Genomic DNA, 15,048 nt, shown 5'->3' with positions numbered 1-15,048 from the left:
ACATGGCCGACCATAGTTAAAATGGCGCGAGCAGCGGCTATCATGGCGTGGATAGTTCTGCCACTAATTAATGCGCAAGGTTCGCGAAACCGGCCTATTGTGCGATCAACCGATACGTAATCGTGTGTATCAATCACTCCCTGAACAATCACTCCCAACAGACTCCTATAGTCCCGGGAATAAAGATTCCTTTATTCCGGATGCCAATCGCTGGGTCATAATTGTCGATTTTGCATTTTTGATAGACCCTGATTGCCGATTCCACATTTTGGATGGTCCATTATCGTCGGCGCAAATCGCAGCGGATCCTTAGTTTGAGCTAAGCTCCCCAGAGAGACACAGTGAGTATCCCTCCCCTAATAACAAACCTTTAATAATGTATCGGAAACGACAGATTCTATTCAGGAATAGATGATTTGGAGTGTGAATGTTATTCCCCGCCCTTCCTGATTGTATATTAGCGGCCTCTCGGTTTCCACAACCGGCATTGTATCTCAGGGACCTTCTCAAGTCCGACTGAAGCCAACATAATGTAATAATCTTCTTTTTTTGAGATTGTGCCCATAATTGAGATGGGTACTTCTGAGCCGGAGCACTGTACAGTTTCATTAGACCAAAATGAAAGCCTCAGTTCTGGCCCAAGACGCCTTGATAATGATGATGATTATGATGATGGTGATGATGATAATGACGATGATTGTGATGATGATGATGATGATGATGATGTGTACTTTGAAGAGTCCTCTTTTAGTGCCGGTGTAGAAGTTTAAAATGTCCTAGGATAAAATGTCCGGGAACAAAGGATTCTATTATGCGCTGAGCTATTGACGGTCATTGCCTCCATAGAACCATATGCCATAATCTGTCAGAATACAATAGGCCCGGACACTTTTTCTAGGCGGGACACTTTTTACTTTTACACCGGGTCATTTTTCAGTCAGAAAACTTTTAATGACACAGATGTACAAAGCTTGTTTGGAGCCCGTGTAGAGGTAGAAAATGTCCCCCTGGAAAACGTGTCCGATCCTAATGCATTCTATCGAATTATAGTACGTGCATATGGTTCTAAAGAGGCCATGATTGTCAATACCTTAGAGAAACAATGACGGAAAATCATGCTTCGCACCTCCCTAATTTTGAGGTGGCCCCCTCTGAATGAGGCGCTAGCTTATAGACTGACGCTGATCGTGATAGCGAATTAATAGATCCTGTCGGAACGGGCAATTACCAGCCGGAACGGACCGAGAACTCAGGAAGGCAGTCGATTAAGAGATATTACTATAATTTTCTGCAAGGAAGAGCGGGTTGTCAGGCGTTTTGTTCGTTAATTATACCAAATTGGAGCGCTATTTCCTCAGAATGTAACATTTTGACGCAGAGTAGCGCGCGCGTTACGGTATAATGAGATATCGCGAGACATAGGTGAAAAGAGAGGAAGGATAGAGGGAAAATAATGTGGATAATATCCCGGCTAATACGGTCCTGTCTTAGATAATTGACACTCTTGGGGACGCTAGCTTTCTTGATGAAAAGATTGCCATAAAATCACTTTCAATTGGAGCGATATCAAACGCACATTAAGTGGTGCCTGTCCGCGGTCTGACAACGTCCACGGGATGTTTATACCCTAATTAGGCAGACACGTGCTAGTTAGGAACGGTAAATCGGATAATTGGGTGTAACGTTGATTTCACGGTGTTGGTGATGTGATTAGGGCAATAGAGAAATCAAACTTGTGGCAGCCTCTTTCTAGATCAATGATGGAGATGGAGGGCACAATGCCGCGAACTACAGCCATTTTTTTCTGATAAGTATCAACCTATTTGTCGCCATCATTGCCAACCATCCTGAGATCCTAACATTTCCAATAGACGTTTATACGACGAGATTTTCTGGCTTGCAGAATCGTCGCCTGTATGTATTCAGTCCTGACATACGACCAAGTGTCTGACGAAGCACGTTTATAACCCCAAAATAATCGGGTCATATTTTGTCAACAAACTGGTCACACTAAAAAAGCATCGCCAAGCAAGGCTTTTCCACACGTCGAAGAACCTTGCATGACACACGAAAAGGTGATAAAAACACCAGGGTTCTAAAGTCATGTATTACAATTGCAAAAAGAAATGTGCCGTGACCAGGATTCGAACCTGGGTTATTGCGGCCACAACGCAATGTACTAACCACTATACGATCACGGCTAATCAGGAGATGTGAAAGTCCCCCGAGTTGACTGATGTCTTTCAAAGTCAACCTTTCCATGTATTAAAATTGCCAAAAAAATGTGCCGTGACCAGGATTCGAACCTGGGTTATTGCGGCCACAACGCAATGTACTAACCACTATACGATCACGGCTAATCAGGAGATGTGGGAGTCCCCCGAGTTGACTTATGTCTTTCAAAGTCAACCTTTCCACGAGCCTCAATGAATTTGTAAAAAGCCCTTGAAATAGTGTGGCGCCTTGATGAGTTGCCCACTTGCCTCTTGATTCACCAATCCAGCGACATCGATGGAATCAAATTCGTATTGATAACTGCCTGCATGATTTTCGTCTTTCTGAACTTACAGAGGTGTTTTCTCGGTAGAATACTCAGCCACATTGGTCAATTTGTGTAACGATTCTAGACGGAGTCCATGATGGCATTAATAGGAGCCGTTTCGCAACCCGACGATGCTTGAAGGACGACGGTTTGTGGTGTCATCAAGAAATGTACTACATGTAATTCATTCATTTTCGCGACGTTCGTAAATAATCTTCAATAACTAATTGTACGATGAATCAGGGAAATTGAAAGATTCTGATGTAGTACGTTTTCAAACTTCGTGCTTTGACGTTCGTAACTGTTCGTCAGTTCGACAGTTGCAGAATCGACGCCTGTATGTATTCAGTCCTGACATTAGACCAAGTGTCTGACGAAGCACGTTTACAACCCCAAAATATCGGGTCATATTTTGTCAACAAACTGATCAAACTAAAAAAGCATCGCCAAGCAAGGCTTATCCCCAAGCCTATTGACGTTGAAGAATTTTGCATGACACACGAAAAGGTGATGAAAACACCAGGGTTCTAAAGTCATGTATTACAATTGCAAAAAGAAATGTGCCGTGACCAGGATTCGAACCTGGGTTATTGCGGCCACAACGCAATGTACTAACCACTATACGATCACGGCTAATCAGGAGATGTGGAGTCCCCCGGGGTTGACTAATGTCATTCAAAATCAACCTTTCCAAGAGCCTCAATGAATTTGTAAAAAGCCCTTGAAATACATGTAGTGTGGTGCTTTGATGAGTTGCCCACTCGTCCCTAGATTAACAAATCCAGCGACATCGATGGAATCAAATTCGTATCGATAACTGCCTGCATTTCCATCTTTCTGAACTTCCAGAGGTGTTTTCTCGGTAGAATACTCAACCATATTGGTCAATTGGTGTTACGATTCAAGACGGAGTCCATAACTGATGGCATTAATAGGAGCCTGTATGTATTGAGTATTGACGTTAGACCAAGTGTCTGACGAAGCACGTTTATAACCCCAAAATATCGGGTCATATTTTGTCAACAAACTGGTCACACTAAAAAAGCATAGCCAAGCAAGGCTTATCCCCAAGCCTATTGGCGTTGAAGAACCTTGCATGACACACGAAAAGGTGATGATAACACTGGGGTTCTAAAGTCATGTATTACAATTGCAAAAAAGAAATGTGCCGTGACCAGGATTCGAACCTGGGTTATTGCGGCCACAACGCAATGTACTAACCACTATACGATCACGGCTAATCAGGAGATGTGGAGTCCCCCGGGGTTGACTAATGTCATTCAAAATCAACCTTTCCACGAGCCTCAATGAATTTGTAAAAAGCCCTTGAAATACATGTAGTGTGGTGCCTTGATGAGTTGCCCACTCGTCCCTAGATTAACAAATCCAGCGACATCGATGGAATCAAATTCGTATCGATATTTGCCTGCATAATTTTCATCTTTCTGAACTTCCAGAGGTGTTTTCTCGGTAGAATACTCAACCATATTGGTCAATTGGTGTTACGATTCAAGACGGAGTCCATAACTGATGGCATTAATAGGAGCCTGTATGTATTAAGTATTGACATTAGACCAAGTGTCTGACGAAGCACGTTTATAACCCCAAAATATCGGGTCATATTTTGTCAACAAACTGGTCACACTAAAAAAGCATAGCCAAGCAAGGCTTATCCCCAAGCCTATTGACGTTGAAGAATTTTGCATGACACACGAAAAGGTGATGAAAACACCAGGGTTCTAAAGTCATGTATTACAATTGCAAAAAGAAATGTGCCGTGACCAGGATTCGAACCTGGGTTATTGCGGCCACAACGCAATGTACTAACCACTATACGATCACGGCTAATCAGGAGATGTGGGAGTCCCCCGAGTTGACTTATGTCTTTCAAAGTCAACCTTTCCACGAGCCTCAATGAATTTGTAAAAAGCCCTTGAAATAGTGTGGTGCCTTGATGAGTTGCCCACTTGCCCCTTGATTCACCAATCCAGCGACATCGATGGAATCAAATTCGTATTGATAACTGCCTGCATAATGTTCATCTTTCTGAACTTCCAGAGGTGTTTTCTCGGTAGAATACTCAACCATATTGGTCAATTGGTGTTACGATTCAAGACGGAGTCCATAACTGATGGCATTAATAGGAGCCTGTATGTATTGAGTATTGACATTAGACCAAGTGTCTGACGAAGGACGTTTATGACCCCAAAATATCAGTCATATTTTGTCAACAAACTGAAAAACTAAAAAAGCGTCGCCAAGCTGGGCTTATCGCCAAGCCTATTGACGTTGAAGAACCTTGCATGACACACGAAAAGGTGATGAAAACACTAGGATTCTGTAGTCATGTATTAGAATTGCAAAAAGAACAGAAGAACAGAAGTTAATGTATTCATCTTGAAACATGTAGAAAACTTCTAATTATATAAAAAGAATTCACCAGTTCGAAGAAGTGAAAGGAAATTGCATTAATTGAAGAAAAATATTCCTGCCGTGACCAGGATTCGAACCTGGGTTATTGCGGCCACAACGCAATGTACTAACCACCATACGATCACGGCTAATCAGGATATTCCCCTGAGTTGACTAATGTCATTCAATATCAACCTTTCCAAGACCCTCAATGAATTTGTAAAAAGCCCTTGAAATACATGTAGTGTGGTGCCTTGATGAGCTGCCCACGCGCCCCTTGATTCACAAATCCAGCGACATCGATGGAATCAAATTCGTATTGATAACTGCCTGCATAATTTTCATCTTTCTGAACTTCCAGATGTGTTTTCTCGGTAGAATACTCAACCATATTGGTCAATTGGTGTTACGATTCAAGACGGACTCCATAACTGATGGCATTAACAGGAGCCGTTTCGCAACCCGACGATGTTGAAGGACGACGGTTTGTGGTGTCATCAAGAAATGTACTACATGTGATTCATTCATTTTCGCGACGTTCGTAAATAATCTTCAATAACTAATTGTAGGATGAATCAGGGAAATTGGAAGATTCTGATGTTGTTGAAGTACGTTTTCAAACTTCGTGCTTTGACGTTCGTAACTCTTCGTAAGGGTGGCAAAACCTGCTCAAATGTTCGGAGAATGACGTCGGGGACTAGTTTTCTTTTCAGGGTGTGGACGATTCTATAATTTTTTAGATCATAATGTTTTACAAACAAATTAAGTCAAAACAAATAATAGTACTTAGCAATCGCTGATGACTTGTTGTTGGGTAATTAATGTATTAGACCGGTCATAGAATTCATGTTCATGGTTACACCAGAGTCTTTCAATTAAATGTATTTGAAACTCTGGTTACACAGAGTTTGCGGATGGGTTGAGAAGGACAAGCTCTTCTCGCCCTGATGGTCGATTTCTTTAACTTCGACATACACACAACAATGATTTTAAACAGATTTAACTAAAGCCACGACCCAACAACAAAAAACACCGAACACATTTTCAACATCGGAAAATTGTCCTCCATTGTGAAGAAAACAAAACAGTTTATTTTTCATTTGCTGTGAAAGATAGCGCAATTTTCTACCAATTTTCTAAACACGTCGGCCGATTCCCTTTCACACTTTTCAAAAGACGGAAGCTTTTGAAAAAGAAAATGAAAGAATTAGCGATTTATGCTATTGTTGTCGGCGCTTTATTCAAGTGACGTGTTGACATTCCTTCGATGGGATAGTGATAATTGCCTTGTTTTCATTCGGGGCGGCAACTGTACGTACGGGCGATGTGTGGAGCGCCGATAATGAAGACCTCGGTCGAATCACGCGGTCGCTGACCTCGGGGTTGTCGGTAGCCGCGGAGACAAGGGCAGGCTGTAATGATTGGGTAACACTTTATTGCCTCATAGAATAGGGGAACGGGGCAGAAATTTGTCAACGGTGCATCGTGAAATTACCACACACGCGTATTGACAAATAGCCCTATTGAAGTCTTGCGGAGTGATTGGATTTTAATTAAAGTAAACTTCAAATCGCTCCGTCGTAAAATTGCTGAAATTAAGAGGCCCACCTGTTCGTTGAATGGGATTGATTGATTGTGTGGAAGCGGTGAATCTGCCTTCTAACCCATTTAGCATCAAACGTGGCATTTTTGGTCGCCATGAAAGATTAGCCATTGGACTTGGGCATTGCCACGGAGTTGTTGCGTCATCGGAGAAGTATCCAGCCTGGAAATAGAGACATATCGGGTCTTGTTTAGCTTTTTATTGCCTGAGAACACAAATATCGGGAACAGCCAGAAGCGTTACACCGGCCGGAAATTTTGATTTACATTCTTGACTTGCCGTCAATCCCAACTTGCATTTAAGTTAATCCAGGCTCGAATATTTCTGATTACCGACACAAATAATGAAAATGAAAAAAAATTGAATTCCATATCCTAAAACGTTTACTACATTAATCGGTCGAGACATTCCGTGGTCACTTATTTTTATGAAACCTTCACGACTGGTATTTGTGTTTGATCAAAATTATGTTTTATTTGGTGGTTAAATTAATTGTCATTATTTTATTTATAAATTCGAAGTAATAGACCAGCATTCCGATTATTGTAAAAAGGTATGCTGGCTGAACATACTTTTGTGAAGTTGACCGGGCGGGTTTTAAGGTATTTTGATTTTTTTTCGATACCAACATACATATACGTGTAATACGTTATAATGCATATATTCATGTACAGTCATATAAACAGAAAAATATCAGTAATTTGAATTTGAAACACCTGTGTAGTCATCGGCTGTCGAATAAGTGTCATAAGTTGACACTTTACAATGCGATTAAAATTCATGGGAGCTATATGCGTTGTATGACTATAAAAGGAGTAGGTATATTCTATGAACCTGATTAGCCGTGATCGTATAGTGGTTAGTACATTGCGTTGTGGCCGCAATAACCCAGGTTCGAATCCTGGTCACGGCAGGAATATTTTTCTTCAATTAATGCAATTTCCTTTCACTTCTTCGAACTGGTGAAATATTTTTATATAGTTATTTTTTCCTAATATCGAATTCTCCCTTTCGCAGAAGCAGAGTCTTTCAATAAAAATGTAAACGATTTTATTGAAACACTCTGGCCAAACCATTTTATAGTTGTTACACCATAGAACAAAAAAATCAGATGAAGACACGTTCAAACAGGCTTAAGTATCGAACAACAATCTCCAAATATATAATAATACTATTGACTGCAATTATTACCAATTTACGCACAAAATGTTTTCAAACGTTTCAGTAAATGGCTCATTTGCTCATTCCGAGTCTAATTACCCGTTACGTCGATTCTCAGTCCCCGCTTGCAGTGCCATTCTGCTCGTTGCCACCGAACTGCCTATTACGAGGTTCAACGTCAGTGGCTCGTTTTAATTAATGCACCAATTAGATTAGTCAAGTAAAAGCAATTTAATCGTAAAGTGATTGTACTGGGGGGTATTGGTATGTAAATTAGGAGGAGGGTATAATGGGAGAAACTGCCATTTAAACTTTGTCCCCTGTCAGTGGAGTGATTGTGAGCCCAGGCCCCCGTGAAGAAGACGTCGTCAAAGCACGTTTTGTAGTTATTTGCGAATTGTAACGGCAGTTTTTCAACTTCTACACGTTATATTTCACAGTGGATCTTTTTTGTCGGAGGCAGCACGCGATTTGAAAGTATTTACAGGTGAGTACTATCGGGATTGAAGGTGTAGTATAGAACAGAAGTTAATGTATTCATCTTGAAACATGCAGAAAACTTCTAACTATATAAAAAGAATTCACCAGTTCGAAGAAGTGGAAGGAAATTGCATTAATTGAAGAAAAATATTCCTGCCGTGACCAGGATTCGAACCTGGGTTATTGCGGCCACAACGCAATGTACTAACCACTATACGATCACGGCTAATCAGGTGTATAGAATATCTCCACTCATTTTATAGTCATGCATGACTACAGTAAGACTATAGTAAACATTTGGATATTTTCTGGTTTCCTGATACATGTATCGAAACGAGTTCTGACATGCTGACATTCTGAGATGTTAGGTTTTATTGAATCTGAACGTTTTTGTCGGCGTCTATAGTTATTGTTACTGTCAAAAGTTGTTCATGTCGCTGACTATTTCACTTTCACGTTTGTCACTTTCCAGGCTGCAGCTCGCTGAGAAAGTGACACGGAGAGAGTTTTGGACATATGGTACATCATTACAACCGGCCGCAGGAACCCCGAGAAGAAGTTGACCGACCGCTGCTAAACGTGTCAGCGGAACCAGTTAATAGTCCGGCGAACAATAGGATCATTGGATCGAGACGAGAGAAGCTACAGCGCGGGAAGACAGGGAGACACCCCGCCTACTAAAGCTGAGACTTGACTGCATCTTAGAGGAAAGCCGTGATTGAGTCCGGGGTCGCGACAGCTGGACGATACCACGGAGATTACCGCCTGGTCGTTTTGACGCGTGGAAGCTTTGATTCGGATTAGGACAACGTGCTGCTAAAATACGCTGTCAAGGGACTTTTTTGACGTATACCCGAATACTCTTTGTGCAAAAATATCGATTCAGATAACTTCAACAGACTGAAGATTGCGATTTTAAGGAGGCGTAGCACTTCAGGTACATGTAGCTCGGACTTCTTTACAACTGGTACTTTCGGCGACTGATATTGCATGACTTCTTCGGACGAAATTGTAGTAGGCCTTGGTTACTTGAGCACATCCAGCTTCCAATAACGCAGTCTTACTTTTGAATTGACGACTCTTTCAAACGCTGGCGCTGTTGAGAGTTCAGCATCATCATTTCTGTGGATTATGACACGTTGAGTGTTAGAGATTAGTCAGCATCAATTAAAAGTAATGATTGATACCCCTGGCCCACAGAACATGCAGAGTCAGGGTGACAGAAACATGGCGCTACTCACGAAACAGAGACTCAAAAGCGGCGGCAGCGACTCGGACGATTCGAAATCAGACTACAGCATGCCGCCCTCACCCGTGGCCCGTCTCCCCTCCCCGGAGCACGACGATGGCCTGAAGTGCACATCCTTTTCTGTGTTGGACATTCTTGACCCCAAGAAATTCAAAGGGAGAAAAACACCAAGCCCGCGGCATGACGAGACTAGCAGCCACGGCAGCCATCTTGGAGGCTACGATGACAGATTGAGAGGTAAGAATCTTTCTCATGATATAATTTGAAATCAACGTATCTTTTATCCATTCGATTGTCGGATGTATGCACTGGAATCAAATCGTTCGGTGCTCTTATTTTCGGTCCCCTCAATCCGATGGTTTTTCGGCCTACGCAAAGAAGTCTGCAAAGGTTTTTCAGCATTTCAATATCGAAAAACCTCAATAGGGTTTGTGTTGGCCAAAAAACCTACTTTCAAAACGACACCATGAGAGCAATAACATGGATGTTGTGGGGGTTTTTTTTGGGTGGGGGGCAAATCCTTTATTACGACGGACCTTTCATCAATATCAAAGTGAGTTGCTTCACGTCAGTTCTCGCGAGATTCACTTGGAATCTCAATGAGTCAATTGGCTGATTCAAAGGGTCAGCGTTTGACTCACGAGGTCAGGTGATAAATGATCCAATGCGAAACGGGTAATGATGGGTATCAGAATAAGAACGAGACTTGTAACTTTGTGCTATCATTGCTCTCTCTCTCTCTTCACTTACCGAAGAATGTTTTCGTTGGTTTGCCGATAGTTTATTTGCAATGAAATTTGATACAAACTGAGTGGATCTCTCTTCACTTACCGAAAAATGTTTTCGTTGGTTTGCCGATAGTTTATTTGCAATGAAATTTGATACAAACTGAGTGGATCTCTCTTCACTTACCGAAAAATGTTTTCGTTGGTTTGCCGATAGTTTATTTGCAATGAAATTTGATACAAACTGAGTGGATCTCTCTTCACTTAAGTCCGAAAAATGTTTTCGTTGGTTTGCCGATAGTTTATTTGCAATGAAATTTGATACAAACTGAGTGGATACGAAGTGAACTTTCACTAAACGAATAAAAGAAGGTGGTCAGAAATACGGAGAATACGTACCAATCATAATTTGACAAAATTGCCAGAAGCGGGGAGGGCGTCGCTGTGCGCATACAGAATTGACTCATAAACTTGCAGGTTTCTGATTTCCGTCTCAATAACTGTTGATTGCTTTCTCATTTGGGCCGTAATGGACGATGACCACTGAATCATCTTACCAGCCACCGTGACATAGCGTCATAGACCAATGACGATGATGTCAGGAATGATACATCCTAAAATCTGCAATCTCATACATCGAGTTTTGGTGTTAATACAATGTCTCGAGAAATGTCCTCAAGGACGAATTAGACCTCTGTATAAACTTAAATATTTCAGCTTATCACCTTATCTTGCAACAAATAAATTAGTGTTAATACAATGTACGAAGTAATCAGCTAACACTGACACTGTTAATCAGATATCTAATTTCGAGCATAATTGAAGATAATTTATTGAGAAGTCCCATTTGGATGTAATGATATGAATAAAAATTGTAATTTCGGTTGTATCATGGATTTGATGTACACGACATGGGCTCTCTGCTCTTTGCAGCATCATCAAAATGTGATGATGCTGTCATGTGCCAAACATATTTCTCGCAAAAAGTTCTTCTTAACAGAAAGCCAACATTGGCGTCGATAAAAATAAACAACTTCATCGATCATGTTCGATGATACCTATTGTCATTAAGATGTATTTAGCGCTAACTTACAACCTGTCATATCCGCTTTACCCAGATGCCCGATAATTAATAGTCGGGGATTCTAGCATCATATCAAATCGAGAATTCAATTAACTTGTAAATGATTCTTTAATCTGGGTCTAAGTGGGGAATGTTGGGGATTCCTCGGGATGAATCGACACAACATTTCAATTAACAAATCTGTCCACACTGAGCCGGTGATATTGATGTGGGGGTCTTTCTCGCAGTATTCCGCGGCATCTTGACTTGACCTATATAAAGTGTGCATTAACTGCAGCAAAAGTGCATGTGATGGTACCAAAAATATATACAAGCAATCCATTTATGTTACTTTACCAAGTATAGATTTGGAATCTAATCTGTTCCATCATTCTGTGGATTATACGAACATGGCGAGCTGACGGTATCTGCATGCGACCTCTGACGGGCATTGAACAAACTAAGCGTATATAAAAAATCAAACTAAGCGTACAGCGTGTGAACGAACACTTAGTTTCAGCAGATATATTTTCTCTATCAGCCCATTCCAGTTTATTTCATACCAAACTGACGAACCTTGGATGCGGTGCTATCTAGTGAGTCACATCGAGAACTAACACTCGTTTACTGTGTGTGTATATACATGTACATCTTCCATATTCGATGCACAAGTTTGAAAGGCGTGAGTTTGGCCTACTCACCATGAAATCGGAAATGATTTGAACACTTGGGATTGACGCTCACAAAAAATTATAGCTTAACCTTTCTTATTTTAATTGACTCCTCTCGGCAACCTCGCAGCGGCAGATGCACCAATTTTGTCATAATCGACTTTAATCGTACCTTTGAGTGATAATCTTAAAAGGCGTGAAATCTCGGCGAAAGGACACGTGACCAGGCACCTGCGTCATCGGTGGCCAATTAAAATTGCCCGATGCAAGGAAGTTCTATCCCTTACCGAAAAACCTTTAAACGTGTTTCATAAGCTTTAAAACCTGATTTCTCTTTAAGAGTGCAGAAGCTAATGTCAGTGAAATCTGAAAATTGCGCCCGGCCGCTCCTTTGCTAAGATAAATTTCATTAGTGTCAACCAAGGCGGAAATATTTTTGAACATTTAATACTTTTTAAAAGAGTTTCTCATTGCATTCAATCAAAAATACAGAAAACGGTTAGAACCATTCAAGCGGTTAAACATTTCAATTTGGCTTAGATATCACTTCTGGAGATAGAAATGGTAATATTCTTTTCATATAATGAGAGGCAATATTTCTGATAGATCAAACAATCTGCTTATAACTGGATTCTGGTCCTTTTCTCTCCATAAAATAAAATCCCTGGTGTAATGTCTGGATGACCGAGCTTTCGTAAACGGCACATCCTATTTTGCGTCCAGTGGCGACCAGTGGCGACCAGTGGCGGCCAACGCGAAATAATAGGGTGTATATGGTTAAAAATGTTTTCAAGCTCCTAAAACACTTTCAATAAACAAGATTTAGAAGTTTGGTGGAGTTTGCAAACCTAGTTTTTGAATAATCATCACCAGAAAACGATCTTAGTATGCGTCCAGCAAAAGTACTGGACGCCATGTTTGTTTTAGCTGCCGTTCCTTGGGTTTATAGAAAAAGCGGAATCGGGATCTGGCATCAGGTTAGCACATGATGACCGAGCTTTCGTAAACCAGTCTAAAACTGGTGAACGCCTAACGCGTTTGAAAACCGTACAAGTTCTTTTAAATATGATGATTTCATTTGGAAGTTGATGTAAGGTGAAGTGGCACGATGATAGCCCGGTATAATTGCCTCTTCGCTAAACAAAAGGGGGTAGCCAATTTGGTTGAAACCAAGACTTCGATTGGTCGAATTGCAATCACGTGATCACCCACGTGGTGTCAACAAACCTGGGTGCTGATTACTTTGATTAGTTCTCTTTGGAAGCAATGAGCAGAATTATTTTCCCTATCGAGTGATCATGGATCATTATTCGCTATAACTACCAACTCGTTCTATCTGTTTCTAGCCTAAGCTTCAGTCTTGTAATGTCCCCGATCAAGTCTTATTGTCCCCAAGGCAATAGAGGAGCTACTTAATGTACTTGTTCGCAACTAAACCTCTTAATGTAACAGTTATCCCGTATCACGACAATGCCAGGCCGCTCGTTCCCGGGGAGCGAACCGCACCGCGCGGCTCCTGTAATATCCCCGTAAAGATGCGTATAAATCGAGAATAAATTGAAAAGGAGGGGATTATCACAGGGTACGGGGCAGTCGATATCTCTGAGAGAGATTGACTCAGGGAAAGCGCATCAGTCTTGTTAGGCGTAAGCTCCTTATGGTTTAGATCTTACGGAGTCGCAACTGCCTCAATTAAGAACAAAATACCACGTAATGACATTCGCTTGGCGTCTTAAACTTGCTCGTTTCGATCCGGTATCGTGATAAGGGTTTTATGTTCTCAGCGTTCCTTTAACGGGATTGCTGGAGACATGAAAGTCACAAGACGCAGCCTGCTCGTGGCCACATTAAAAATTCATTAACTTGATTCCACTGCTGGTCTCGTCGTTGAATCTTGTTATTTCGAGATACATGGTCGCAATGGCCGCCGCCACAATTACCCTATTACTTGACAATGCGTCTTAAGAGCTGCTCAGTTTAAGCCAATTAACTGAGTCGTTTGCAGACTGATTTTCATCTTTTTGTGTTCATCTGGAGTTTGTGAAATCTGATTAGACGGTTAATTGAGTTGATTATCTGAGAGCAGCGTAAAGAGAGATCCAAGTGATTGTAATTCATGTAATTATTCCGATTACTATTCTCCATTTGCAGATTTTCACGCTAGAATGATTCCGGAGAGGAGCAGGTCACCGCTGAGTATCTCAGAAGAGGATATTGAAGTAGGCATCACCACGGGCATGAGGGAATCCGTCACAGCAGACGAACATATCGACGCAACAACCGACAACGAAAAGGGAGCAAAGTCAAGAAGAGCACGGACAGCATTTACGTATGAACAATTGGTCGCTTTGGAGAACAAATTCAAAACGACGCGATACCTCTCAGTTTGTGAACGACTCAATTTAGCATTATCGCTGAGTTTAACGGAAACACAGGTCAAAATCTGGTTTCAGAATCGCAGAACGAAATGGAAGAAGCAGAACCCAGGCTTGGACATTAACACGCCGCAGATTCCAACTTCGAACTCTCACAGATCCAGTTATCCTTCCCCTGCGGACTTTATGTACGGACACACGATGTCGCCGTACCTCTCGGCGACGAGTTCACCTATCAGCGCGGCAAACTTCTTCGGACAGTCTCAGGCACTGCCGGCGCATTTCAAGTTGCATTCCTTCTTGCACTGATTGGCCACAACGAATTGGGTTTAATATCGAAACGTGCTTTTTTAGGTCAGCATCATTCTAAAAAGTGCTTTTACATCCTTAGAATTGACCAAAGAACTTAGATTGTAAGCTTCACCAGGTTATTTCAACACACTTTTTTTTCTCAAAATGGTTGAAACGATCGCGCACTAGTTTTGGATTCAAACACAAATATTTGATTCTTTCCTGAAATTAAGAAGCGATTACTTACTGAATGAACTTTTGTTTCTTGTACAGGAAGTGTAAACATATGTAAATAATTCTGTATTTGTAACACTTCGTTTTGTTTTCTTCTTTTTTGCATATCGTGATCTGACCACCGCGAAGATAATTTCCTCACTCACGTTGTGCTTATATTGAGAGTCTTAACACACCCCAAAGCCTAAGGAAATTACACAGAATCACACATTAAATTACTCGTATTCTATACACCTCCATCG

General features: G+C 41.3%; 1 protein-coding gene and 8 non-coding genes across 9 annotated transcripts; 2 read left to right on the top strand and 7 right to left on the bottom strand.

Annotated features, from left to right (window-relative positions):
- Positions 1-2,129: 2,129 nt before the first annotated feature.
- On the bottom strand, positions 2,130-2,201 carry Trnah-gug (transfer RNA histidin (anticodon GUG)). The gene has a single exon. It is a non-coding gene; the product is annotated as a tRNA-His (tRNA).
- Positions 2,202-2,285: 84 nt separating this feature from the next.
- Trnah-gug (transfer RNA histidin (anticodon GUG)) lies at positions 2,286-2,357 on the bottom strand. The gene has a single exon. It is a non-coding gene; the product is annotated as a tRNA-His (tRNA).
- A 746-nt stretch (positions 2,358-3,103) lies between these two features.
- On the bottom strand, positions 3,104-3,175 carry Trnah-gug (transfer RNA histidin (anticodon GUG)). Its single transcript has one exon. It is a non-coding gene; the product is annotated as a tRNA-His (tRNA).
- A 533-nt stretch (positions 3,176-3,708) lies between these two features.
- On the bottom strand, positions 3,709-3,780 carry Trnah-gug (transfer RNA histidin (anticodon GUG)). The gene has a single exon. It is a non-coding gene; the product is annotated as a tRNA-His (tRNA).
- A 535-nt stretch (positions 3,781-4,315) lies between these two features.
- Positions 4,316-4,387, bottom strand: Trnah-gug (transfer RNA histidin (anticodon GUG)). The gene has a single exon. It is a non-coding gene; the product is annotated as a tRNA-His (tRNA).
- Positions 4,388-5,031: 644 nt separating this feature from the next.
- On the bottom strand, positions 5,032-5,103 carry Trnah-gug (transfer RNA histidin (anticodon GUG)). The gene has a single exon. It is a non-coding gene; the product is annotated as a tRNA-His (tRNA).
- A 2,295-nt stretch (positions 5,104-7,398) lies between these two features.
- Positions 7,399-7,470, top strand: Trnah-gug (transfer RNA histidin (anticodon GUG)). Its single transcript has one exon. It is a non-coding gene; the product is annotated as a tRNA-His (tRNA).
- An 882-nt stretch (positions 7,471-8,352) lies between these two features.
- Positions 8,353-8,424, bottom strand: Trnah-gug (transfer RNA histidin (anticodon GUG)). The gene has a single exon. It is a non-coding gene; the product is annotated as a tRNA-His (tRNA).
- A 950-nt stretch (positions 8,425-9,374) lies between these two features.
- Positions 9,375-14,590, top strand: LOC135489399 (homeobox protein slou-like). The gene is made up of 2 exons (XM_064774742.1): positions 9,375-9,684; positions 14,058-14,590. Exons 1-2 carry the CDS (start codon positions 9,375-9,377, stop codon positions 14,588-14,590), a joined length of 843 nt encoding a protein of 280 aa, XP_064630812.1.
- Positions 14,591-15,048: the final 458 nt, after the last annotated feature.

Source organism: Lineus longissimus, chromosome 6, assembly GCF_910592395.1.
Source record: "Lineus longissimus chromosome 6, tnLinLong1.2, whole genome shotgun sequence".
Taxonomy (NCBI): Eukaryota; Metazoa; Nemertea; class Pilidiophora; order Heteronemertea; family Lineidae; genus Lineus; species Lineus longissimus.
Note: the sequence above shows the minus strand (reverse complement) of the source record. Positions and strands in the feature narration are given on the sequence as shown.